Genomic DNA, 23,774 nt, shown 5'->3' with positions numbered 1-23,774 from the left:
AAATGAAACACTTCCATTGATTTGAATGTCGCCCTGATATAGAGCAAATCAGCAAATATGTTCAATGTCGGCAGTCACATTCACTTCTACCTTTAATTGGTTTAATGACTCTAGTTCTGGTTTCTATGGCCTCGGATCTATCAATTATCACGCGAAAAACACGTCATCAAATTCGCTTGACTGGCGTAGTCTCTTGAAATCACTTTCGAATATTTCAAGCTCAGTCATTCACTTTGCACTTTGAGAATAAAGCAACATGGAACGGTAAGCACTTATCTATATCCAAGCGCATTGAAATCATGTTGGGTTCTGGTCCTCTTCATCCTTGAATCACAACTCTTTGCATTCATGGAACTTGACCAGAAAAAAAAACTTGAAATCGAGCTTTAACAGGATACATCTTGCATCTAGAAAAATTCTTCTTCTTGGATCAGGTTACGTGGCTGGTCCGTGCTTGGATTACTTATGGAAACGCCCAGAAAACATCATCACAATCGGTACGCCTTGCCTGTTTGTCCATGACATTTGACATTTGACTGCAATCTGTCACAACCTTGACATTTTCTCACAACAAAAACACTGTCATCTTTACAAATCAAACAAAGGTGCTCGTCGCAAAGAAGCTGGCGTCGAATTAGCTCAAGGACGTGACAGAATCATTGCTGTCGCTGTCGATGCTGCTGATGAAGCTGCCCTGGATGCTCAGGTCGCACTCCACGACATCATCATCAGGTACATACATGCATAAGGTCTCATTCATTGCTATTTGCAACCACTCACTGACTCATTGCTAGTTTGATCCCTTACACTCAACACGCCAAAGTTATCAAGTCTGCTGTCAAACACGGCAAACATGTCGTCACCACTTCCTACATTTCCCCAGCCATGATGGAATTCGATCAAGCGTAAGTCTGTTTGTTCTCGTTGGTGACATGGTGTCAACTGTAGGTCCAAATCCCACCAAAAACAAAGACTCATATTCCATCACAAACACAGCGCCAAAGACAAGAACTTGACTATATTCAATGAAATTGGTGTCGACCCTGGTATCGATCACTTGTACGCTGTCAAGGCAATCAGTGAAGTACACCAACTTGGTGGCAAAATCGTCGGCTTCACGTCATACTGTGGTGGTCTCCCTGCTCCTGAAGCCTCAAACAATCCATTGGGATACAAATTCTCATGGTCGGTTCGTGGTGTATTGATGGCTTTGAGGAATAACGCTAAATTCTTGGAAGATGGCAAGGTATCAAATGAATAATTGAAGCAAATTGCTTCATGTGTATACAACTCTGTAATACTCAACGTTTCATGCATTTCAACAAGGTCGTCGATATTGAAGGCCCACAGCTTATGGACTCTGCCAAACCTATTTTCATCTACCCTGGCTTCGCTTTTGAAGGTTATGCCAACCGTGACTCTACTCCTTACAGTGAACGATACCATATACCTGAAGCCAAAACCGTCATTCGAGGAACTCTGAGATATCAAGTATGCACGTTATGTCCAAATATCTAGCATTCCGACAGTTGTGTCTGTCGTTAACACAGGGCGGCTGTATTTCTTAGGGATTCCCCAAATTCATCAAAGCTTTGGTGTTATTGGGTATGCTGTCAGAAGAGCCACTGGACTATCTCGCAGCCTCAGCTGCTCCCATTACTTGGAAGAATGTTATGGCCCAGCTTTTGGGTGTCTCCAGCCAACAAGAGTCGTAAGTTGTTTTGCTTTGAATTAAAACGGGCAGGAATTGTTTCTCACTTGGTATATTTAGGGATTTGATTACAGCCGTCATAGAAAAAGCTCATTTGAAAGGTTCAGAAGCAGAACGTATTACTCGAGGTCTAAAGTGGTGAGTATACAATTGCCTCCATTCGATGACTTTGTTCAAGTCGGCTAACATGATCGTCTATCCATAGGCTGGGATTATTTTCTGATGACCAAGCTCCCAAAGCTGGAAACATTATGGACACATTGTGTGCTACTTTGGGTGCCAAGATGCAATATCAAGAAGGAGAACGTGATATGACCATGCTTCAACACGTCTTTGACTGCGAACTCCCTGATGGTACCAAGGTATGTAACAAGACCTGTCTGTTTGTCTCAAATCGGGTGCTAAACATTGAATCTCACATCTATTTAAATTAGCAAATTCGAACCTCTACTGGTCTTTGGTTTGGTGAACCCAGTGGAGTAACCTCCATGGCCAGGACTGTTGGTGTCCCTTGTGGTATCACCACTCAACTCATTCTCGATGGTGTCATTACTCGTCGCGGTGTCGTGGCTCCTATGGACATGGAAGTCATCCAACCAATTCTGGAAAAGCTGGAAGGAGAGGGTATCTACATGAAGGAGGAAATTCTTTGAGATTTCAAGCATTTAAGGGTATAATACACGGTTGTAAGACACTCTTTTCCCTCATAAACTCCAATGAGTCTTCCAGAAATCGTTTTATAAATGCTGAACTTTGATCATTCATGACTTTGAAAGAACAGCTAATGCGGAGCAATTTATGTTTCAAACTGCGTTCAGATCCGCCACGGCGATTTGATTTGTTTATACATATATTAATGGCTTTCCCTTGTCCTCTACTAAGCGGTACCCTTCGTATAGTGCGGTGCGATTGCCGGTTAATTCATCTACGACCTTGTGCTTCCACTATTTTGCAAGACGGTTGGCAAGATATCCATAAGTAAACAGGTTACGTGCTGTAGTCTTACGTCTGGAGCATTGTTTCCAGTCCAAGGCCATAAATTGCCTCTGAAGTATAGCGACACGTGTGAAACAACAATGAATGGTTAGAATCCATGCTAATAGTAACATCTCAAAACAACGTTCTTACCAATCCAATCGACTATATCATCACCCGGATAGTAGGGACCAAATCTAGAAAACTAGGAACCAGAAACTTTATAGGTGTATGGTTGAACACGCACTTTGAGGACGCATCAAAGCAGCCAGTGCCAAACATTTCGTAGAAACCAGCAGGCTGTTCACCAGATCTCTGTGTTCTAGCATTGATTTGAACAAATCCGTTTCCAGCTGCGGAAAAGTAAGATATCGCACCCCAGCTTGCAATACTTCATTCCAGCAAGTTTGTGTTTGCCTTGTACGAGTTCTAGATGAATCAAGTCGTTGGAGCTCATGCCAAGTTTTGGATTCGAGTGTAAAATGATAAGATCCAACCAGGGTAATACCTCAAATATGTAAGGTGAACATGTTTGCGACCTTGCGCCAGTGAAGAGTGCAAACACCAGAATCACCCACCAAATCATTCGCTGATGCTTGTAAGCACCAACTACGATCCTCACGTAACTGCAATGAAGTCAAACGGGAGGGACCGATATGTTTTTCAGGAGAGTGCACTTTCTTCGTCGCAGTTTACGGGTTTGCCCAGCCAACCATGGAGCCGTTTTGAACCACGTTCGTTCTAGTCTCGTGTTCTCGGATCCACTATGAGTGTTGCTCCGTCAGATGTCGCTAGTTCTATGCAAGTTCCGTTCCAGTGCTTTTAAGCGTCGATTCACTTTTATGTTCATCAAATTGCGTGCATTCTCTTGTCACATTGTTTAAGTTTAGGGACAACATTGAAATTAATATAATGAAGACCTTGTCATATAAGTTTGATCTGGCATTGGTTCCTTCACTGTTGCCCATTATTGCCTTTTTAGCTACAATCCAACTGCATTGATTTTGATAAAGCACGATGGTGACGTTTGAAGTCAGGCCAAGAACACCCACAGAGACAAGTTTACAGCAGCTTGACACTCCAGACACGGCGCTACAGGCATTGCGGACGATCAAACATGCTGTGGTTGGCGCAAGAAACAAGAAAACTGCATATGTAGAATTAGGCATCATTCCCAGGTAGGAAAGCTACAGATCAGGAATCGCATTCCCACCAATTATACTCATTTTGATTTCCTAGACTCGTGGAATTCCTCTCTGATCCTTCCTGCTCGGACCAAATCAAAAATGAAGCTGCGACTGTTCTAGGTTCTGTTTCATACGGTAGAGCATGGCAATCTGTACTTGCTTACAGAGACTCTTACTCTTGGAAGTTATCTAAAATTATGCTATTCTCTTCCAGGAAACAAGCTACCCCCTGACGACGCTGCAATTGTTGCTCTCCTAAACCTTCTATCATCCAAAGACTTGAAACTAGTTGATTCTTGTGCAAGAGCCCTAAAAGCGATATTCGAGTCAACTTCCAATGTCTCGAAAGATGTCGTATTCAAGGTATGATACACCTCAACACTCAATTTGCAACTTGAACCTATGCATAACACCAACACCATCACCATACCTAGTCCAATTACATTGCTATATTGGTCTCGCATCTTTCTCCCGATACGGATCTAGGAATCCCACAGAATTATCTTTCCACAAAAGCACACATCATACAGGTCGTCGCCTCCATCATTGCCCGCATTGCTACTACAACTCAATCACAAGTAATCCTATCGCAAGGCGGAGTGGTACCAAAACTGGTCAATCTTCTAGACGAAGTTTACAGTCCAAGAACACAGGAGGCCGCTGTCGATGCACTAGGTTGCCTGTGCCATGATAACCACCTCATAGCTAAAGAAATCGTCAACAACTCCAGTAAGTCAAATGGAATTATCTGTCATTACTTTAGTCAAATACCACGTTTGTGACGTCGCTTGTTTTGGAATAGCTGCATCAGGAGAACCCGCTATAAGAGCCGTCCTTCGTTTGCTAAGAACCAAGAGACCAGTCACACGACTGCTGGCAGCTGCATGGTATACAAAATCTTCCGTTCGTTGAATTCGTTACGATTTCTCCTCAACCAAACCCTCCCATTGTTTCTATCTAGTCTCACCAATTTCGTACGCACGGATGTATTGCCTCCTCAAAACCACGAGGACGTTATACTCATAGTATTGCCAACACTCATTGAACTATTTTGGGAACCTCAGCCGAGTTTCTCAGTGCATAATCCCTCATCTAATGACTCGCATACAACACAAACAACAACATTAACCAACGCATCATCAGAATGGGCCATAGTTCAGGAACGTGCTCCTCTAGTATTTGCTTCCTTGGTCTCCGAGTCAGAGAGATTACAGAAAGCTGCTATGGAAGGCGATGCTATAATCAAGCTCGCATCAGTAATACTCGGATCAGAAAAGCCTGATGTGGAATCGGGCCCGAAAACACTGAAAAAATCCACTAAATCATTAAGTAATCTCCGGAAAACAGTCGTCAAGGAGGTGGAAGTCCAACGCCCTCTTGCCAAATCTGTTCATGCCGATCGTGTCCGCGAGGTAAGATGCCGCAAATGTGAACAACATCAGACCACGGTAAATGTCTGACTATTTCCAATTCTTGTAGGCGGCCTTGGTTGCTGTTGCTGCTGCATGTTCTCTGAAAGAAGAATGCCGTAAACAGGTACTACTTGAAACTCTGATATCCAAGATCTAATAATCTCAAACAATCCTATTGCGAAACCTAGGTCATAGATGCTAGGCTACTGCCCGTTATTGTGACATATCTGTCGCACACCACTGTAGGACTACGAGCTGCCGCTTGTCAATGTACCCATTCTCTTTCACGATCAGTCAAAACATTACGAACATCGTTAGTAGATGCTGGTATAGCTCTACCTCTGCTTGCTCTCCTCTCAGATACATCCCGAGATGTCCAATTGACAGCCTCCGCAACTCTGTGTAATCTAGTTCTAGATTTCTCGCCGATGAAGACCACGCTATTAGAGAATGGTGGGGTTGAACGACTTGTAGAAATGGTTTGGCTGTCTGATGTCGCACTGCAGCTCAATGCCATATGGGCGCTCAAGAATCTATTGTATAAAGCAGAACTCAGTGTCAAGAAGCAAGTGATGAAAGGTCTCACTTGGCAAGGGTTGGAGAGGCTAGTTTGGCATTCAGAGATAGGAGTGCAGGAGCAAGCCCTCAATCTGTTACGAAATCTAGCTAGGTAAATTGTTATTGTTATCTTTCCTCCCATGAATCACGATGAAATCCTGACTCAGGTAACCGTCTTTAGTGACCGAGAATCGGATATAGATGAATTGTTTAACGGGTTTGGACGAGAAAAACTGTTGAGTTTGTTAGATGCTAAGCTTGGTCCCTCTAATCACGATGAGATCTTGACGCAGGTAATCTTATTTGTCTTTCGTCAGTCAACAGTGGGCACAGAAACCTTAACACCAAACATTGACCGATTTTTCTTGGACTTCATTTTCTAGGCATTGACTTTATTAAGGAATCTTGCCGGTGGTGTTGGAAGTGAGCGACATAAATCGTCCATCATGTCTAGCGATGCCATTTTGCGTTCCGTATTACGACTCATGGTAAAAGAGTTATGTTTGTCTTTTTGAATTTACAATTAAAGCTCAAGAAACCCTCTCATATTGTAGGTGCACCCGAAACGAGATATTCGAGGTCAAGCGATATGGGTAGTCCTCAACTTGACGTGGCGTGATGATACAGGATCGTTTCAAAGAGTAGCCCAATTGACGATACTCGGGTTTGAAGAGGCATTGAGGAATGCCTTGAATGACCAGGATCTGGAAGTTCGAGAAACGGCCAAAAAGGCAATTGCTTTATTTAACTCTGACGGGCCTCTTTCGATGCCTCCAGTTGTCGATAGGGACAGCGAGAATGGCACTTCAGCATTCGGTGATATGATTTCTCATCTTGGACAGGACGCTGTTGGTCGCGGGTGGTGAAATCGGTGATGCTTTGATATAGATTTGACATATGATAAAATTGTATTTCACAGCCTGCCCAAACCTGTACATATAAGTTTTATGAATCTAGGATTCGCCTTTATTCGTCTGCTGCGTCGCGTTTGATCCTTATGGATTGTGACTTGATCCTAATCGAAAGATTCCATTCCAGTATTCATCTAGTATTCGCCATTATTCGTCTGCTGCGTATCTCGCGATTGATCCTTGTAGATTGTGACTTGATCCTAATTGAATGATTCCATTTCAGTACTGGACTTGTATTCGGGTAGGAACGGACCCTTGGGACAAACCTGGAATTCTGTTTGAAGGAGCCTTATTTCTTCGCGCAAGGATACGATTGCTTGCTCCAATGCCGCATGAGGCGAGTAGTTTGATACAGTCTGAATCCTCAACACGACATCATATTCAAGTGGATGTGGTATCTTGTATCCAGCAAACAAGACCTTGCTGTTTTTCAGTAATTGCCTGTGGGTTACCAATGAGAATCAGCACGAGAGATAAGCCAATATATATGAGTCAATACGAATCGACTCTTACGATTTCAACAGGTTTCCAAGCGTGTGGTCCTCCTATTATTTGCAGTTTTGTTTAAAAACAACACAATCTGTGGTTGATGCCGACCATTTAAAGTGACCAATCCTCAACAATCCAACCTTGTATATGACGATTGTGGCCGAATTCGGTATCTTTGTATCGGGTGTCAATATAAGTCTATAGAGCTTGCTTGTTAGCTCAAATGTAACTCCTGAATTTCAGACTTTGCAGATGTTTACTTTGGATGGCCTTCAGGAAGGATAAAGGACTCGAATCTATAGCGGACGTGTTAGTAAGTGCATCATTTTCAGGCTGGCAATGTAACCTTACCTGTCAGGAGCGTTATTGTTCATGTCTTTTGAATTTTAAGCAGCTGCCAGCAACTTTGCAAACTATGGTCTCCAATACTCCAATGCACCTTGAAATTTTGTTCTAATTGTTCTTGTTTATTACTATATTTATACTGTTAATACTGATACGCCATAATTCTATTGATCTTCGAGAGACTCATCAGCTCCATCACCAATGGTTTCAGCTAGGCAATTGACAAACGTTAGTGATGCCGATCGTATGCTAACGCTATGAGCCACGGCTTACCAATGTCAAGGGCTAGTTTCCTTAGCTTCTTTTCCACTTGACTGAACTGTTCAACCATGTCTTTTGTCTCAAGAGGCCTACTACGGATGACCTTTGCCTTCTTCTGCAGAGCTTCCTTCACCTGCCGGGCCTTTATAGGCTTGAGCTGCTGTTGTCGTTTAGGAGCGAATGCACGAGGTTTCTCTCTATCATCGGCGACTGTATTCCACATAGAAGACGCTGGTTGAATACAGCCTTCCTCTCGACCCTCGATACTTTCATCCTGTTTATGACCCACATTGCTCTTTCGTCGGTGATTGAGAATAATAGCCGGTCCGCTGGGTTTGGTATGTGGTGATGCTGCTGGCGATGTTGGTCTCAACAAGGTTTTGGGATGGTGTTGATTCCACGATTGAGTTGGTTTTGAAAATGACATTTTGGCCATACGGATATAGGCATTCGGGTGGGAGAGTGCATGACGAAGGGCTCGTACAGATGCCAGGATACCTTGCGGCATTTGTAAATCTAACGATTCCGTTGACGATGTGTCTGAATCGTCCGAATCAAAGGCTACATCATCTTCTTCTGCAGCTGCAGACACCTGTGGCCTCTCTTCTTCGATATGTACATGGGTGACGAAGGTGGCGTCTTGAAGCGTTGGCTCATATTTGAGTGTTGCGGGTGTAGGAGTATCTTGCTCTCGTTTCCGCTTCCGAGATTCCAGGATTCGTCGTAAATCCCGTAATCGAGGCATCTTGCCGGATTTCAAGACCTGGTTTGCCATATCCATTAGCTCTTGGTCATTCAGATCATCGTCGGGACTTGTAGCGTCGACTTGGTCGGCCATCACTTCTGCCTTTACATTATTACTCCAGAGGTCAACATTCAGCTCCGTCACTGTGTGTATTGCTTCCGTCTCTCTTATTTCTTGGCCGACCGATATTCCATATGACTCGCGCAAGACTTTGATGACGTCGAAGTTGGCATAGCCCAACAATTCGGAATTATCGGTGCTGGTCTTGTCGGATTTGACCACAATGCTAATTGTTTGGTTACGCATACATGGATTGTTTTCAAGCCTGACATGTTTCAATACGGGCAAGTAAACAATAGGCATGACTGATTCTGCAGTTTCTAGGCGGTTTCCTCGAATGTCTAAATCACAAAGCTGCGGAAATCCGGGATACTTTTGACTTGGAAATGCCTCGGAATCACGAGAAAATAGCGACAGGCTTTTGATTCGATTTCCACTCAAATTCAAGATCTGTAAACTGGGGTGACATTGTTTGTCAGTTAGTGTAAACGAGTTCTGTGACTCTACACATGGCTTACCTGGGCAGCTGGCCCAACGTTTGCAAATCCTGCTCCAAAGCTATCGAGTTTTTCTCCAAGATTAACGATTGAAGTTTGGGAAATCCTGCAGCGATGGTTTTCGGAATTTGCGATATGTCGTTACAAGTCAAGTCGAGTTGTTTAAGAGAGGTCAATCCACTCAACGAGGAAAGACATGGTGATTTCAGATGGTTAAAGGATAGATCTAATATTTCAAGTTGCTCGAATTTGGCTCCTAAAGATGGCGAGATTGATGCAATCTGACAGCATGGCATTTGAAGCTGCCAAAGACCTGATAGTGCGGCTACGGCTTCGAAGGATAGACCAGAATTCTCTGCTGCTCGTAGAATACGGATCGAGGAAAACTGAGCCAGATCCTCCTCAGATACGGATTGGATTACTTGGCCGGTAATGTCAAGAGCAGTAACTAGCACGGGACTGTCTGCCATAGTGTGATCCAGCTATTTTACGAAGAGAGTGTGAGTGACTATTGTCGACATTTTTTGGAAATGGGTTATTGCAACCCACTATGAACTTTGCATCCAAAACTATGGGAGAATGCGACCGATCTGAGTGATGATGTAGTCTGTGGTGACTACTTGCAATGGCAGCATCGATCACTGCCTTTTTCAAATCCGCGTGCTTGGTCCTTCTTGGATGTGCGTTGGGGAACAGGGGGGCATTAGGAAGTGCTGGATCTGAGGATTCAAGCTTGAATATTGGCTGCCACAGGGGATACGTTGCCTTGTCATTGGTGGTTTTACTTGCAGGTTTACTCTTCTTAATACGCAGGAAATTGCAGTCTGCTGGTTGAACACAATCAGTATCATCAACATCAGAGATCATTTCAGTAGTGGATTCATCTTGGGCCATCTTTTCTATGTCTAGGTTCAAAGATTTTGAGTGCCTCTGGAAGGGGGCGAACCTCGGACATTTTGGTGTATGACTGCGCTCGCAAAACTGCCCACTGCGATGCAAGGTCAAAAACATAACATCCATGAAGACTACATTGTACAATTAAAATCATAGTCCGTTTATTGCTGTAATAACATTAATTCATGCGACTTGTCTGTATCACTTTTTTGTCGCAGTGTTCGTGCATAGATCTTGACTGGCGGTGATAGATACTGTGAGTATTAAGGCAAGTTCTCGACGTTGCTAGCGTGGTAAGTGTATTATTCTATCTTTCCTTGGTAGTTCAGTTCCCTGTTGGGCTGCGGATAGCCTGTTTTTGTTGTGTTGGTTTGGAAGGGCACCAGAACGAAGAAGTTGACTCAGTAATCAAAGCTCAACGGACTTTTTTCCGTACTGACCTGATGTACTAAAGCTCACTCGGTCCGCATTAGACATCTAAAGCAGTTCAGCTTGGCTTGCTTGACCAAAGCATCAGGCATCGAAAATTCATCAAACTCCCAAAGTCAACCCACAGTTGTTTGGAAATACAATGGCCGCCGATGCATCCTCAAATCACACTGATATGCAACAAAATATGCACATCTCAACTCCAAACCCTTCACGAGACCAATCTCCTGTGCCAGTCAAAAACATAGACCCTGACACTCTGACATCAATACCATCGCCAAAGTCGATCGAAGAAGAGTCTACTCCCATACTTCCAGATGACGAAGGACAAGTAAAAGAATTTACCTTGCGCATCTCAGATGATCCCGTAAAAACTGCTCGAGGGATCTATATCTTGTCGTATGGCAACATGAATGTAGAAATGGTTAATGATGATGTAAAAGATCGAGTCTTCTTGGCCATCGTCAAGGCTCTCCTAAAAGTCAATAACTCACCCATGTACGCACCAGCATACTTGAAAACTCGAATCCTTTCACGTCTTACTCTATATATTCAACCCTTGCCTAATGCGTCACTCTGTGTTTAGGACACCTAAGGAGATCTCACAAACAATACTTCGATTAAAACTCACCCCGTTAGGGTAAGAGCCTCGCTTATAAGTCTTCATCAAGTGCTGACATCTATTTATAATACAGTGGATCCACGCCAAACGCAACTATATCCTCTCGATTGAGTCAACATTACAAAAAGGCCGCAGAATTCAAACCAAATGGCAGAACGCCACTGTTGGGAAGAGAACCAATAGATCCCAGCTCACGAAAGCTACATTACTTTATTCTTCAGGAAGGAATACCTGTAAACCAGCCTTTGGCGCAAATCTCTGGCGATACGGAGGCTGGGGGAGTTCCTCCTAATATCGATTTAACTGCTGGCACGCATAATAATCATTCAACAAGACATTTCGCTCCACCATCTCCCAATGCTAGCAACTTGGTGCGAAAAGTAGGTCGACCACCAACGTCATCCATCATATCCACTCCATCATATAAAAACATAAAATCACAAGTCAATCCATTTGCATCTGACACTGCACAACGACAGCCTCCTCTACTTGCACCTCACGAACCCCGGTATGTGCAACTCTCTCACACCAAATCCAATATTTTACACAATAAAACCAGGTCTCTCGGAGCTGCTGCTCGCCCCTTCCCTAACGGAGGTGGCAAGTCACTGGTCCCATTATTATTAGCAGCTGAAGCCATTCTAGGCCAAGATGACGATGATGTGGAGGATAGTAGATTAGGTCGGCAAGATTCGAAAGGAAAACATAATATTGATACTCATAAACGTCGTCCACGTAGTAGGCAGCAAAGCTCAAGGAGACCGTCTTCTAGTCGTGAGTCGTCGCCGTCTTCTGATGCTGATGATGAGGACGACGACATCGACAACCATATCCCACGAGACTCTCTCAACGATCTTACTGTATCGAGTAATCAAAGTGCGCCGACTCGAGTACCACTAGATATTCGCTCGTTTGACTGGGAAGGTAGTGAGCCTCGATCACGATTAGACTCTGGAGAATGGGTATTAGGAACAGCAATTCTCCAATCTCCAAGGGCTCCGAAGCTTGTACCCGCTAGTCCTTGGAGAGCGACAGTTGCATGGGATCATGAAGCAGATACGCTTGAAGATCCGTTGAATCGTCCGTTGACGCCCATGTTGAGTCCACGAGCATGGAGAGATGTACGTCCTCCCGAGTCTGTCTCTGTCAACGAGTTGGACCGTTTATGGGTTGACGAGCGTAGGCACAATACTGCCAGTAGATCTAATAATGACCTTTATTCTCCTAAACGCACTCCTCGCAAACGTAAAGTGAGCTCAACGTTTGGATTGAGTCCATCGTTTAAAAAGGTTCAAAAGACACCACATGATCTCTTTGGCATCGATGAGCCAGCACGTACGAGTGCTATGGAAGATGGCATTCAAGGTAGCGACGATGCTAGGAAACCTCGAAAGACTGTCAAGTTTGGTGATGATACTGATACAACGCCATCTCGTAAACATAAAAACGATGAGAGTGGTATGAACAGCAGCAGGTCTCATATCAAGAGTCTCATCAACGCAACAGGAGCATTTGGCCGAAAGAGATCTTCATCGAGTGGGAGGAGCGCTACGGGATCTGGTACAGCAGATATTATAGTAGAACCATCCCCTAAACGAGCTAGACTACATCGCCGTGCAAACTCTCCCAACGAAACACAACCAACAACATCGTTTATACCATCAACGAATTATAATATTTCACCGACAGTGCCAGTAGGAGATGTTACGTATTTGGAGGCTTCTGAGCCGCCTCTTGATTTGGATCCAAGTACTCTGGAATTGCACTCGCCGCAAAAGTCTCTGTCGCCCTCAAGTCCTCATATATATATAGCAGTTGTCGATGGAGTAGGATTATACATTACTTGGTTAAAAGCTTCGTCACCACAAGAACAACATGGCATTCCGCTTATGCGTCGATTGGATACTGATATGGTACATGGTGCGACACTTTTATATGCTGGTGGAATGTTTACTGAAAAGTAAGTTTCGCTATGCAGGAATGTTTGCTTAGAATTATGTGATTCTTAAATGAGACTTTAGGGAGCGCTCGATCGTTTTGAGTCTGGAACGAGGCCGTGTTCGTCACAAGGGACACAGTCCGCTGATGGGTACATGGATTTCTTTATTCAGGTAATGCAGGAGCAAATTGTTCAAGAATGCTTCCGATCCGAACTAACTGGTTTTATACATACCTTTTTAGAGCAAGGAATTTGGCCAGTACATGTAGTCTAGACGCAGTGTTGGAGCAGTTCTTGAGTGACGACCTCTCTTCGTATTTTGATCCGACTTTATTGGCAGCGATGCATCCACCATCTCCACCAATGCCACTCATAACACCATACGGAACTCCCATACTGTTGAACTCGGCACAATATACGCCCATCTATCCAACATTGCTACCGAGCAGTCAACCATTGTCTAGAGCTAGTCATCCACCATCACCACTCAACTACTTTACATCAACACTAGCTGCATTATTGGCCAATCAACAAGTCGCTCAACAAAATGGTCTACCTGTGCCTGAACTGGATGCTCCCAAAGAGATGGCTGTAAATGATAATATAAATCCAGATCATCGGTCAGCTATAACGTTATTTATGGAAGCCTTCAAGACGTCGCTCAGTAGAAAGGTGGAAGAAAAGTCGGTTGGTAGTTTACTACCTGCAGCACCAGCTATACCAGCTATAAACATTCCATCAACGGATATCGCAAATGGTAAATAGAAAGCAATGAAAAGGAACGAAAAAGGAGGACATAATATGTAGATTGAATGTATGTGTAAGCCGATATTTGATTGTAAATTTTAAGAAGGATTAACCGCGAGTGTGCTGGCTGCCGCGCATTGGATTTCCGTATCGATTCCGCCGATTTCCTTTCATCGTGTCATAGTGAGGGTGGTGTCTGTTCCACATCTTGGCTTTATTTTGTTTGGTACAAAAAGAAAAGAGATTTCCGAGAGGTGTGATTAGCATAACGGTGGAGAGAGAGTCTTGAGAGCCTTGAAGATGGACTCTTCCGACAGCCCGTCGACGCACTATCTCAATTTATCCATGGATTCACCGTCAGATGGTGGCCAGTCAACATTCGATTTCAATCAGCAACATCAACATCAACACACACAGGAACAGCTCCAGCAACAAGCGAACGATACTCTAAATCATATAAATCATGACTTGTACGACTTTGGCAACCAACCTGGCCCGCAATTGACTAGGACACCGTCGTTCAAAACCCCACATCAACTCTCAAATGGTCCAACATCTTTCAACAACCAAATGTATAATCCACAGCCCATCATGATGCAGCAACATCTGGCATCTATATTACCAACCCCAACGCAGTCTCCACCGCCAAACGTACTTACAATTCAACAGCAGCAAATACACCAACAGCAGCAACAAATGCAACAACAGCAGCAGCAGCAGCAGCAACAAACATACCATATTAGCTCACCACGGCAAGAAGCTGTGCCTGATGCTCTCGATACCTTCATGTCGCAGGCTCCTTCCGCTACCAACCCGAGTAATATAACTCCTGGTTTGGGCCTGCAAGGATCTGGCCCACCATACTATTTAAACTCTTCCCCCTTTGGCGGATCGCCACCTCCTCCAGCTGGTTTACTATTCTCTATAGCTGCTCCCAATCCAACAACTTCCCCTCCACCCCAGTTCATAAATCAACCCTTCACGAACGCCACTGGACAGAACGTTGGTCAACAGATAGTCTTCCAGGAACCTGCGGCTGTAATACAGCAAAGTCGCAATCCAAACTCTCCCCCTCCCATGAGCACATCTCCAGCAGTGTCAAAATCCGTGTTTGATGTCTCATTGGCCGTGAACAGTAACCCGCCCCAACCACAGCAACAGCAAATGCCAGCCATCAATACCAATCAGTCTGCACCTGCATCTGTAGCATCCAGCACATCACCAACACCAACTAGCCCACCGCCCAATCTTCAGTCACCGCAGCAGATGCCCACCATCATAAACGGTAGCGGTACCAACGGAATGTTGCCATCCGGCAACGGTTTACAAGCATTATATCCATTATCAATGACAACTATGATGACCGTACCACCCCTGCCGGCAGTGGCTTCGGTACCGTCGAATAGTAATAATGGTGTACAACCTGCACCGGGCTCAGTTTCTGCGATTCTATCGATGCAAAATGCAGAAAACCTTGAGAGGATTGAAAGCGATCTACTACTACGTCTGGATAATGAAAATAGGAACTTTTTAACTGAAGGATTGATTGAAGTTCAGGCTGTGCAACAAGGTGCAACCGTGACTTCTCCATCCTCTATAAATTCTAGGATAAGGTCAATGTATGGCCAGATTGAAAAAATGCAGAGAGAATATGGTACCACTATAACAGAACTATCTAACTATGGCTACATTGCTAATCGGCTCAAGACTCGGTTGGATTCCATTCTCGTTGATTTACGAGGAGCTGTAAAAATTTATTCCGACATTGAGAATGACCAGCAAGTAAGTAGGATGCGCATTCTTGATGTATTGTAGTGCTAAATCGCATTCCTCAACTAGCGACATGAACAAGAAGCTGCTCGATTGGTACAGGAGTTGACTATTATAAGTGCCGCTGCACAGGCTGCTCAAGCTGCTCAGCAAGTGCAAGCACAGCACCAACAACAACAGCAGCAATTACAACAGCAGCAGCAGCAAATGCAACAACACCATCAGCAACTACAACATCAGCAGCAACAGCAACAGCAGATGCAAGAGACACGATCACCTCCAGCACAATCGATGTCTGCTCCTCCTCCAGTTCCTGAAATGTCTGGTATACAGGAAATTACGCACACATCACCGCCGCCAACGACGATACCACGCTCGACTCCCAATGAGAATAATACACATAGTCATAGTATGATGGCAGAGCAAGTCTTGTCTCGTGATACGTCCATGGCTCCAGCTCCTTCTATGCATACAGACCACGTTATGGAGGCATTAAACAATGGTACGTGGTCAGTTCTGCTTTTCACAGGGATCTGACGTGGTCTAACGTTCTTTATATAGATTCGATGTGGGATTTAGATAGACAAACATTCCAATGCGCAGTGTGTGGCGCAAAATTATTGATTGTGCATGAGCATAATCAGGGCCATTCGGTGATGGTGATGAATGGGGACGTTACCATGAACTGAGCTATTATTTTTTTTGTTTCATCTGACACGAGCAAAGGGGGGCACGCACACGTACTTTTCGCACTTGAAACACCATTTATGTATTATTACAATAAACCCAAACTTGCAAATAATTGTCTTGTTTGGGTTTGATCGTTTTCAAGTTGCAACAACATCACCATAACCACGAAACTGTGCGATGGCGAAGCAAAAGAAGTCTACCAAGGTACTAAAGTGCATGCGAAAAAGTTGAATCTGTCGTTATAGCGGACCGATTGTCTTCTAAATTGTCTTGTTTCGCTGCAAATGACATCTAAACTCTTTTTTTTTTTTGCTCGGCCAGAAATTCTTGCAACGGAAGGGAGGATCTTCGAAACTGTCAGAGACTCTGACGAAACGAAAGCAGACTGCAGTCAAAAAGAAGTGGTTTGATAAGAATAAGAAACAGCGACCAGGTACAAAACATCAAAACAGTGGCAAGAAAAAAAGATTGACAACTACTGAAACCTCCGTCAAACACATTGCTATAGATCACGATCCAGAATCAAATGAGCACCTTAAAACAGTCAATGCTCTAAGCAGGTGCGATCTGGACTGTCTGTTGTGTTTTGGTGAAGCTCGAAACTCACCAAGTGTCTTCGTTCACGCAATTAGGAGAGACGGTGCTGAAGATTCTGATGCAAGCTCTGATGATGGTCTAGGCGATGATGTAGATGTTGAAGACGAGAACCAGGCCGAGGAAGATGTGGGTACTCGCCTTGCCTACAACAAAAGTTTCGCAAACGTCTGACTCTACTGTTTAAATTCTACGACACTAGTCGGGATCTGAAGATGAAGATCTTCTGGTATGCCCTTTCGTCACTGATTATATTTAGAAGATTATCTCTGACAGCCCTCATTAAAGATGGAAGAAGATGACGAGGATGACGATGATGATGATGATGATGACGGAACTGGTGGTTTACACAAGGAACAATTACTGGCATTAGAAAAGTCTGATCCAGGCAAGATTCTCTTCCGCGTTACTGGTCACCTCTCAAGAACTGTCAGCGTACTTATGCGTCTTTTCCCTTCTAGAATTCTTCAAGTATTTGAAAGACAATGATCGCGCACTGCTGGATTTCGAATTGACGGAAGATGTAGATGAAGTAGAAGACGACGAAGCCATGGATGATGGTGAAGAGGACAAGGAGGAAGCTGCGATGATGGAAGAAGAAGAAGGGCATCGCAAAGTCCTGACAATTGAAATCGTTAACGGTTGGAAGCGCCAGTTGCTGGAGGTAACCATAGAATGCGAATGCTACCATTTCTTTTGCAAAAACCTCAATTCCAATTTCTCTGAATCCTCAGAACAAGTCGCTGAAACATTTGAAAAATGTTTGCGTTGCGTTCCGTAACGCTATTGCTACCATCAGTGGAGATGAAACGACTCAAAGGCATTCGTATGAGATTGACGATCCCAATGGTAACCTCAACCATTTTACTTTACCTCTCATTGCTGCTTTGTTTTGACTAAGCTTCTTTGACTATAGTCTTCAACCTTCTGATGGTGATGTGCCTGAATGATGTCCCAACGTCGTTCGTTCAGAATCTATACGGAGACAAAGTAGACGCTGAATCTGCCTCGTAAGTTGATTTCAGACGCAGCAAACAAGCATAAAAAAACGTCAAACCCATTGCCTATGTGAACTTGTTTCGTTTCATTTCATTAGAACCACTGCGATGCCATCTTCAAAACCTAAATGGCCCAAACTCAAGACACTTGTAAAAATCCACATCAAAGCACTCCTTGCCTTTTTGAATCACGCGTCTGATGAATCTATGGTTGATTATGCATTGCTACATTCAGAAAGGATGGCTGGATTTATTGCATGCTTTCCCAAGTTGTGTAAGGATTGGATCAAGGTAAGCATTGATGTGCATGTAGTTTCTCGGACAGTGCTTTTACTGATCTGAACGAATCGCCATCCTCAACCAGATTTTGATGCAACAATGGACATCCTCATCGTCAAAGCTCCGAGTTCGTGCCTTTATGGGCATACGAAAACTAGCTCTCGTATCATCTGGAATGCTTGATAACTGTCTCAAGGTCCGTTACTAAAACATGCCAAAAACTTATCGAATCCATTCGTATTGACAACATCATTCATGTTTCTAGGCAGCATACACAGCCTTCATCTCCACATGCGGCGTCGTAAACCAACACACAATCACCAACATCACATTTATGCTGAACTGCATGGTTGAAATCTGTGGGATGAATGAAGCATCGACTTATTACAACGCCTTTGTATATATCCGTCAACTGGCCATTCAGCTGAGAGGCGCTCTCATGAACCCTACAAAGGAGGCTTACAGGAAGGTGTATAATTGGCAGTACTACTTTTGTCTCAAGCTGTGGGCACAGGTCTTGTCGACACATGCAGCTGGATCGGCTTCGTCCAAGAGCAAGTCTGTGTCGTCACTGCAGCCACTGGTGTATCCTTTGGTGCAAATCACTTTGGGTGTGATCAAGTAAGGAACTACTGCTATATTGTGGATACTTTGAGACTTTCTGACGTTTGTTTTTCGGGCAAGATTGAAGCCATCATCGAAATACCTCCCACTTCGATTCAATTTGCTCCGCCTCTTGATTGATTTGGGCAAGTCGACTGGATTCTACATACCATTGGCATCAGTCATGTTGGAGGTATGTTTTATTTTCACGTAACTTCAATCCACTTTGCCAAAAAAAAAAGAATCTGCACCGGTATTATGGTTCTGACTTTGCCCCTGCGTTTCCCTTACAGATATTTGAAATGTCTGACGTCCGAGGCAAAGGGCGACCATCAACAATCAAACCAATGAGTTTCGCTCTATCCATCACAATCCCGAAAGCGTATCTGGGTACCCGACCATACCAGTCCGATGTCATTGACGAGACTGTAGATTTACTGTTTGAGTATTACTGTAATTCGGCAAAGTCTATTAGTTTTCCAGAGATTGCCATCCCTTCCATTTTGCATGTAAGTTGCCGTTTTGGGAGTTTGTTTTGTGACTATTGCGTTTGAATTCTCTAGACTGAAGAATACGATATCATCTCCAGACCGTTCATTTTTTCCTCTTCAATTAGTTACGAAGGCTAGTCAAGTCCATGAACAACATCCAAAACAAAAAGACCATACAGACTCTAATTGAAAAGCTGGAGGAGAATATCAAGTTTATTGAAAAGCATCGATCTGTCGTCGACTTTGGTCCTAATGATTCTGCCAATGTGGTATGTGTATGGGCAATATTGTTTGGATACCAACCACAAAAAACGCGACATCGCCAAGAGTTATTGCTAACGTATGCCAATATTTCTATAGGATGCCTTCCTATCCGAGCTAGATCCCTCTGCATCTCCACTATACAAACACACACTCTCTCGCCGCAAGATAAAAGACGCTCAACAAGCAATACTTCGACACGAATCTAATCGATATGAATCGCACTCTGGTAGACGATAAACTTCAATGTAATGGCATGTGTAATTTTCTCTTTTTTGACAAAAAAAATTATATGCAAAAATATCAGTGTATTTTTCACTTTATGGTGCTGATGATATCGCATCTTCCGCTTTCTTGGCATCAGCAGCAGCTTGAGCTTCTAACTGCCAGGCCGGAATTGATGGCTTTATAGGTATTGATCGAGTTTGAGGTGTTTGCGTTACTGGAGGTACTGTTGATGCTGGTGGTTGTGCAATCACTGACTGTGGAGCAGGAACTGATGTTGGAGCTGGTGCATCTTGCTCGTCTGCAGTGTTGAGACCTGGTATGGGTAGTGAAGCACCTCCCAACCTCCGATTTAACAACAAGTTTTTCAATGACTACGATTTGGTTTCATGTTAGTTTTATGAATTAGTGTTTGAAAGTAAGGTCCTTCATACCTTGATTTCAGTCTGTAGGTCGGTCAATACACTACTTTGAGCTTCCTTTGTCTTGTCCAGCATCTAAAAAAATCGGTCAGTAACCCCAAAAACACCGAGAGAAAATTGCGCCATATACTGACGCAAATATGTCCGCCACTTCTCACCTTTGGAATCATAGTCTTGATATTTTCCATATCATCTCTCAGAGCCTTAAACTCGACATCACGTTTATCATCCAAGTCCCGTAAATCTCTTAATATAGTATGCATGGTATCTAGTGACGAGTTGACTTTGGTAGCTTGTGATTCCATTGCTTTTACGACCTGTTCGGTTTCATCCTTGACGGCAGCAATGGCAGTTGAAGCAGATGATAATTGTTCGTCGATGCGTTTACGTTCTACTTCTAGTTTTTGGTCTGTTGGCCAGGATACTAGTGGGCCTATATATGTCTGGTGGAAGAGGAGATTGAGTTAGATGTCAGGGTGGTGTTAAATGGTACTAGTAAGCTCGAGGTGAACAACAGCAACAAAAAAACCACAGTGGACACAATTTTCAAGTTCTTTCGAAACGACTTTGGGGTAATCACGCTGCTATGTACCTTGATGAGTTGGAACATGCCGTATGAAGCACCCATAGCGACGACCGCACCAATAAAGTAATCCTTCCAACCTAACTGTGATACTTGGAATCCTTGCTGTTGCTGTTGATGAGGGGGTAGCGGACCGTATGGAGGATAGTATGGTTGACCGCCCTGATACGGAACAGGAGGTCCGTATGGCTGCTGTTGTGGATATGGCATACCAGCAGTTCCAGGCATCATTTGATGTTGGCCTGGGACGGGAGCCATGGATCCAGGGGCGCCGACAGCACCAGCCGATACATTTGTAGTGGTAGTAGACGTGGTAGTGCTTGTACTGGCGCCAGTTGCACTTCGAGATACAGCTTCTTCAATTTCCTCTGATGACAATCCTTTGCTTTCTAGAAACGATATCTTCTTTGCTAGTGGAGATGTCGACACTTTGGGATCTTTGAGAAACTTTACTGCCGAGGCAACTACTTCTTCCCTTATAGCCATCTTCTCTCTCGCTCTCCCTCGTGCTGACTTGTAATGGGTGAAGTAATAGGTTCTTGAACTCAGCGTTGACGTCACACATTACTTGCACTTTCTGGAAGTCGTGTTTTATAACAAAAAGTACATAGACTAGACGCGCTACTAACTACTTCAACTACTACTTCATGCGCATGCCAGACATCGCATCACTCAAAGACGTATCCCAAACAGCCAATTTACCATCAACGCCACTTGTAGAGAATCGCGTAACGGATCCACTAGGTCCAGCATATGCTCGAACAGATCTAAATAGTCGTATTTTTGGCGTTATTCTTCACAATTCGCAATTCGATTTCATCAACAACAACAACTTACGTGATGGTGTTTTGGTGATTGGTAGTCAATTCAGTATCACCCTGACCAGCTTGAGCCTTACTATCCATTTGCTTGAATTTGGCCATGGCATTGTCTCCTGTAGTAGACTTTTTCTGTCCACGGTCCATCTTGTCCACCAAGACCCTAAAGCGAGACGATATGTTAGCAAGCAAAAAACATGTCGCAAAACGAAATATCATGGTGAAATGTTTGATGGTACGATATTACCATTTGTTGTTTTGGTTTGCAAACAAGTAAGGGGTACAGTCATGTCCTGCTGCCACAATAGTGTTTTCCGATGTAAAGATCATCGACATGAGGGGCAAAGTCGATGTCTTGATGGTAACAGGAGCAGGACCCCAAGCAGGTGAAGCAAGCGACAGACTAGAGTCGTGTCCTGATGATTATAGAAAGAGTTGTGAGACATTTGCGGGTATGACGGATATCTTTCGTTTTTGCCCTCTCAACAAGTCTTACCGACCCATCCAATAAAGTTGCCACTAGGAGCAAAGGCAACACCATGTACCCAACCTCCAGGCCCGTTAGAGTATTCAGCGCAGACAGTACCAAATGGAAGCTTTTCACCCCATACAGGACTGGAAGCTCTACATATCATCAAGGCTGAGTACATGGAGTGTAACAAACAAATCAAATGGGTGACTTACTTGGTGTCTGTACCCTTGATGAAGGCAGAAAAGACTCGTGCCTAGATGACGTGGTGATGAGATGAAATCACACGAGCCGAACAAGGCCCTTCGCTATACACAACATTAGCATATGATTTGGTACACACCGTCATATCCGCCGACCCAGAAACAAGCAGAATGTTTTCAGGATGCCAGTCCAAGGACAAGACAGTAGATCGAATAGGTTTCTTGATGTGTTTTGAAACCCACCAGTCATTGTCTTCTTCAAAGTAGCATACCGAGATGCATCTAGCGCCACTAGCGACGGCAAACTTGTTTTCGAATGGCGACCAACGTACAAAGGTAGCAGCTCGGTTGATACGAAGCAAGACCAGAGTAGGTTTCCACAAGGAGCCGTCCCAAGTCCAGACATAGGCGTTACGATCTTGTGAGCAGGTGACGATACGGTTTGAGTTTGGAGCCCAGTCGATTGAGGTGACTAGTTTGTCGTGCTATGGTAACTGTGTGAGCGTTGCGAGTTGTGGACGGTTGATTGGTCGAAAGACGGCAACCACGACGAATTGCAGATGAATCAAGACTTTGATGAATTCTAGTGTATACACTTGTAAGAAATGGATACCTCATTCAGGACATGGGCCACAGTGAAGGTAGAACCCGATTTCTTGTAAATGTGGACCTCATGATTGTTTGGACTGATGGCGACCACTGATGAGAGAGATTGAGGGTTGAGAAGAAAGAGAACAGACAATAAATCAATGCGACAAGATAACAGATCATAAGAAGACAACAATAACAATCACATACTCGAGCGGTCCTTGTTCCAAGCATGGCAAGTAATCGGAACTCCATAGAGCAGCTGGTGCAGGTCAGGAGAACTCATTGTCTAGCTACTAGAACGCAGTATTATTGTGATGACTGACGCTGCAGGACTATGGGCAGTCTACTACAGCAGGTGGTGTGTGAGTTCGTCGTCTCAAAGATTAAAGGCTGTTGAGGCAACTCCTGGCGGTGAAAGTGGAGACAAGACGTGCCAATAATAGCCTAGTATTCGCAGAATCACGATAGGACGCGTCGCTATTTCTTCCCTAGCGTGTACAGTCCCTGGATTCCTTCGATAAAAGTCTCATTAAAAGCAAACTGTATGAGGTTTTTGTCGAGGATACTAGTCACTTCGCCACGATACAAATTGTCTCCTATAACAAATATTAGTACAATGAGTGACTTTGAAGGACTGTCTGCTCAAATATCCGGGCTGGAAAATCAGGTCAAACATTTAAAGACACTCTTGACAACCTCATCACCAGATGCATCAAGTATTTCGCAAACTTTCTTTTTTTGTACGTTTCGCCAACGATCCTAACAGTCATCATCCCTTTAGAAGCAACAACACCATCAACAGCTGCATCATCAAAAGAGCTCGACGCTGTAAAGCTCGAAAATGAGAAACTCAAGATGAGAATACGGTATGCATTCTTCTCTTTCACTCTCTGGTCTGATCCCAATTAACAATTCCATTTATTAGAGTGCTGCTACGAACTGTCGACGAAATTGAAAACAAAAAACACTAGGAGCTCATAGTACAATGACCTTGT

At 43.9% G+C, this 23,774-nt stretch overlaps 8 protein-coding genes across 8 annotated transcripts; 4 read left to right on the top strand and 4 right to left on the bottom strand.

The window, feature by feature from the left end:
- Positions 1 to 256: 256 nt before the first annotated feature.
- On the top strand, positions 257 to 2,364 carry SmJEL517_g05564 (uncharacterized protein; the record flags this gene model as incomplete). The annotated part of the gene is made up of 10 exons (XM_031171490.1): positions 257 to 264; positions 412 to 497; positions 606 to 732; positions 795 to 905; positions 997 to 1,246; positions 1,327 to 1,491; positions 1,569 to 1,711; positions 1,772 to 1,849; positions 1,917 to 2,073; positions 2,146 to 2,364. 10 exons carry the CDS (start codon positions 257 to 259, stop codon positions 2,362 to 2,364), a joined length of 1,344 nt encoding a protein of 447 aa, XP_031022552.1.
- Positions 2,365 to 3,703: 1,339 nt separating this feature from the next.
- On the top strand, positions 3,704 to 6,709 carry SmJEL517_g05563 (uncharacterized protein; the record flags this gene model as incomplete). Its single annotated transcript, XM_031171489.1, has 11 exons — positions 3,704 to 3,864; positions 3,926 to 4,008; positions 4,088 to 4,236; positions 4,308 to 4,602; positions 4,676 to 4,760; positions 4,835 to 5,285; positions 5,353 to 5,409; positions 5,474 to 5,955; positions 6,025 to 6,136; positions 6,227 to 6,331; positions 6,398 to 6,709. The coding sequence occupies 11 exons, from the start codon at positions 3,704 to 3,706 to the stop codon at positions 6,707 to 6,709; spliced, it is 2,292 nt and encodes a 763-aa protein (XP_031022553.1).
- Positions 6,710 to 6,888: 179 nt separating this feature from the next.
- On the bottom strand, positions 6,889 to 7,617 carry SmJEL517_g05562 (DNA-directed RNA polymerase; the record flags this gene model as incomplete). The annotated part of the gene is made up of 6 exons (XM_031171488.1): positions 6,889 to 6,954; positions 7,021 to 7,195; positions 7,268 to 7,299; positions 7,384 to 7,441; positions 7,504 to 7,539; positions 7,595 to 7,617. The coding sequence occupies 6 exons, from the start codon at positions 7,615 to 7,617 to the stop codon at positions 6,889 to 6,891; spliced, it is 390 nt and encodes a 129-aa protein (XP_031022554.1).
- A 135-nt stretch (positions 7,618 to 7,752) lies between these two features.
- Positions 7,753 to 10,045, bottom strand: SmJEL517_g05561 (uncharacterized protein; the record flags this gene model as incomplete). The annotated part of the gene is made up of 4 exons (XM_031171487.1): positions 7,753 to 7,799; positions 7,862 to 9,111; positions 9,173 to 9,633; positions 9,701 to 10,045. The coding sequence occupies 4 exons, from the start codon at positions 10,043 to 10,045 to the stop codon at positions 7,753 to 7,755; spliced, it is 2,103 nt and encodes a 700-aa protein (XP_031022555.1).
- A 571-nt stretch (positions 10,046 to 10,616) lies between these two features.
- SmJEL517_g05560 (uncharacterized protein) lies at positions 10,617 to 13,800 on the top strand (the record flags this gene model as incomplete). Its single annotated transcript, XM_031171486.1, has 5 exons — positions 10,617 to 10,972; positions 11,061 to 11,114; positions 11,170 to 13,056; positions 13,118 to 13,207; positions 13,278 to 13,800. The coding sequence occupies 5 exons, from the start codon at positions 10,617 to 10,619 to the stop codon at positions 13,798 to 13,800; spliced, it is 2,910 nt and encodes a 969-aa protein (XP_031022556.1).
- A 282-nt stretch (positions 13,801 to 14,082) lies between these two features.
- SmJEL517_g05559 (uncharacterized protein) lies at positions 14,083 to 19,708 on the top strand (the record flags this gene model as incomplete). The annotated part of the gene is made up of 18 exons (XM_031171485.1): positions 14,083 to 15,564; positions 15,622 to 16,054; positions 16,114 to 16,205; positions 16,564 to 16,675; positions 16,751 to 16,802; positions 16,875 to 16,965; positions 17,039 to 17,065; positions 17,113 to 17,248; positions 17,298 to 17,500; positions 17,571 to 17,685; positions 17,753 to 17,846; positions 17,933 to 18,125; positions 18,199 to 18,309; positions 18,379 to 18,734; positions 18,798 to 18,909; positions 19,010 to 19,225; positions 19,333 to 19,476; positions 19,568 to 19,708. 18 exons carry the CDS (start codon positions 14,083 to 14,085, stop codon positions 19,706 to 19,708), a joined length of 4,110 nt encoding a protein of 1,369 aa, XP_031022528.1.
- Positions 19,709 to 19,788: 80 nt separating this feature from the next.
- SmJEL517_g05558 (uncharacterized protein) lies at positions 19,789 to 21,184 on the bottom strand (the record flags this gene model as incomplete). Its single annotated transcript, XM_031171484.1, has 4 exons — positions 19,789 to 20,067; positions 20,128 to 20,190; positions 20,274 to 20,558; positions 20,708 to 21,184. The coding sequence occupies 4 exons, from the start codon at positions 21,182 to 21,184 to the stop codon at positions 19,789 to 19,791; spliced, it is 1,104 nt and encodes a 367-aa protein (XP_031022527.1).
- A 154-nt stretch (positions 21,185 to 21,338) lies between these two features.
- Positions 21,339 to 23,062, bottom strand: SmJEL517_g05557 (uncharacterized protein; the record flags this gene model as incomplete). Its single annotated transcript, XM_031171483.1, has 8 exons — positions 21,339 to 21,465; positions 21,536 to 21,679; positions 21,764 to 21,932; positions 22,013 to 22,140; positions 22,201 to 22,241; positions 22,329 to 22,673; positions 22,802 to 22,887; positions 22,987 to 23,062. 8 exons carry the CDS (start codon positions 23,060 to 23,062, stop codon positions 21,339 to 21,341), a joined length of 1,116 nt encoding a protein of 371 aa, XP_031022530.1.
- Between the last annotated feature and the right edge of the window lie 712 nt (positions 23,063 to 23,774).

Source organism: Synchytrium microbalum, assembly GCF_006535985.1.
Source record: "Synchytrium microbalum strain JEL517 chromosome Unknown SmJEL517_scf0052, whole genome shotgun sequence".
In the NCBI taxonomy this organism is placed as follows: domain Eukaryota; kingdom Fungi; phylum Chytridiomycota; class Chytridiomycetes; order Synchytriales; family Synchytriaceae; genus Synchytrium; species Synchytrium microbalum.
This window is presented reverse-complemented; position numbering and strand designations above follow the sequence as displayed.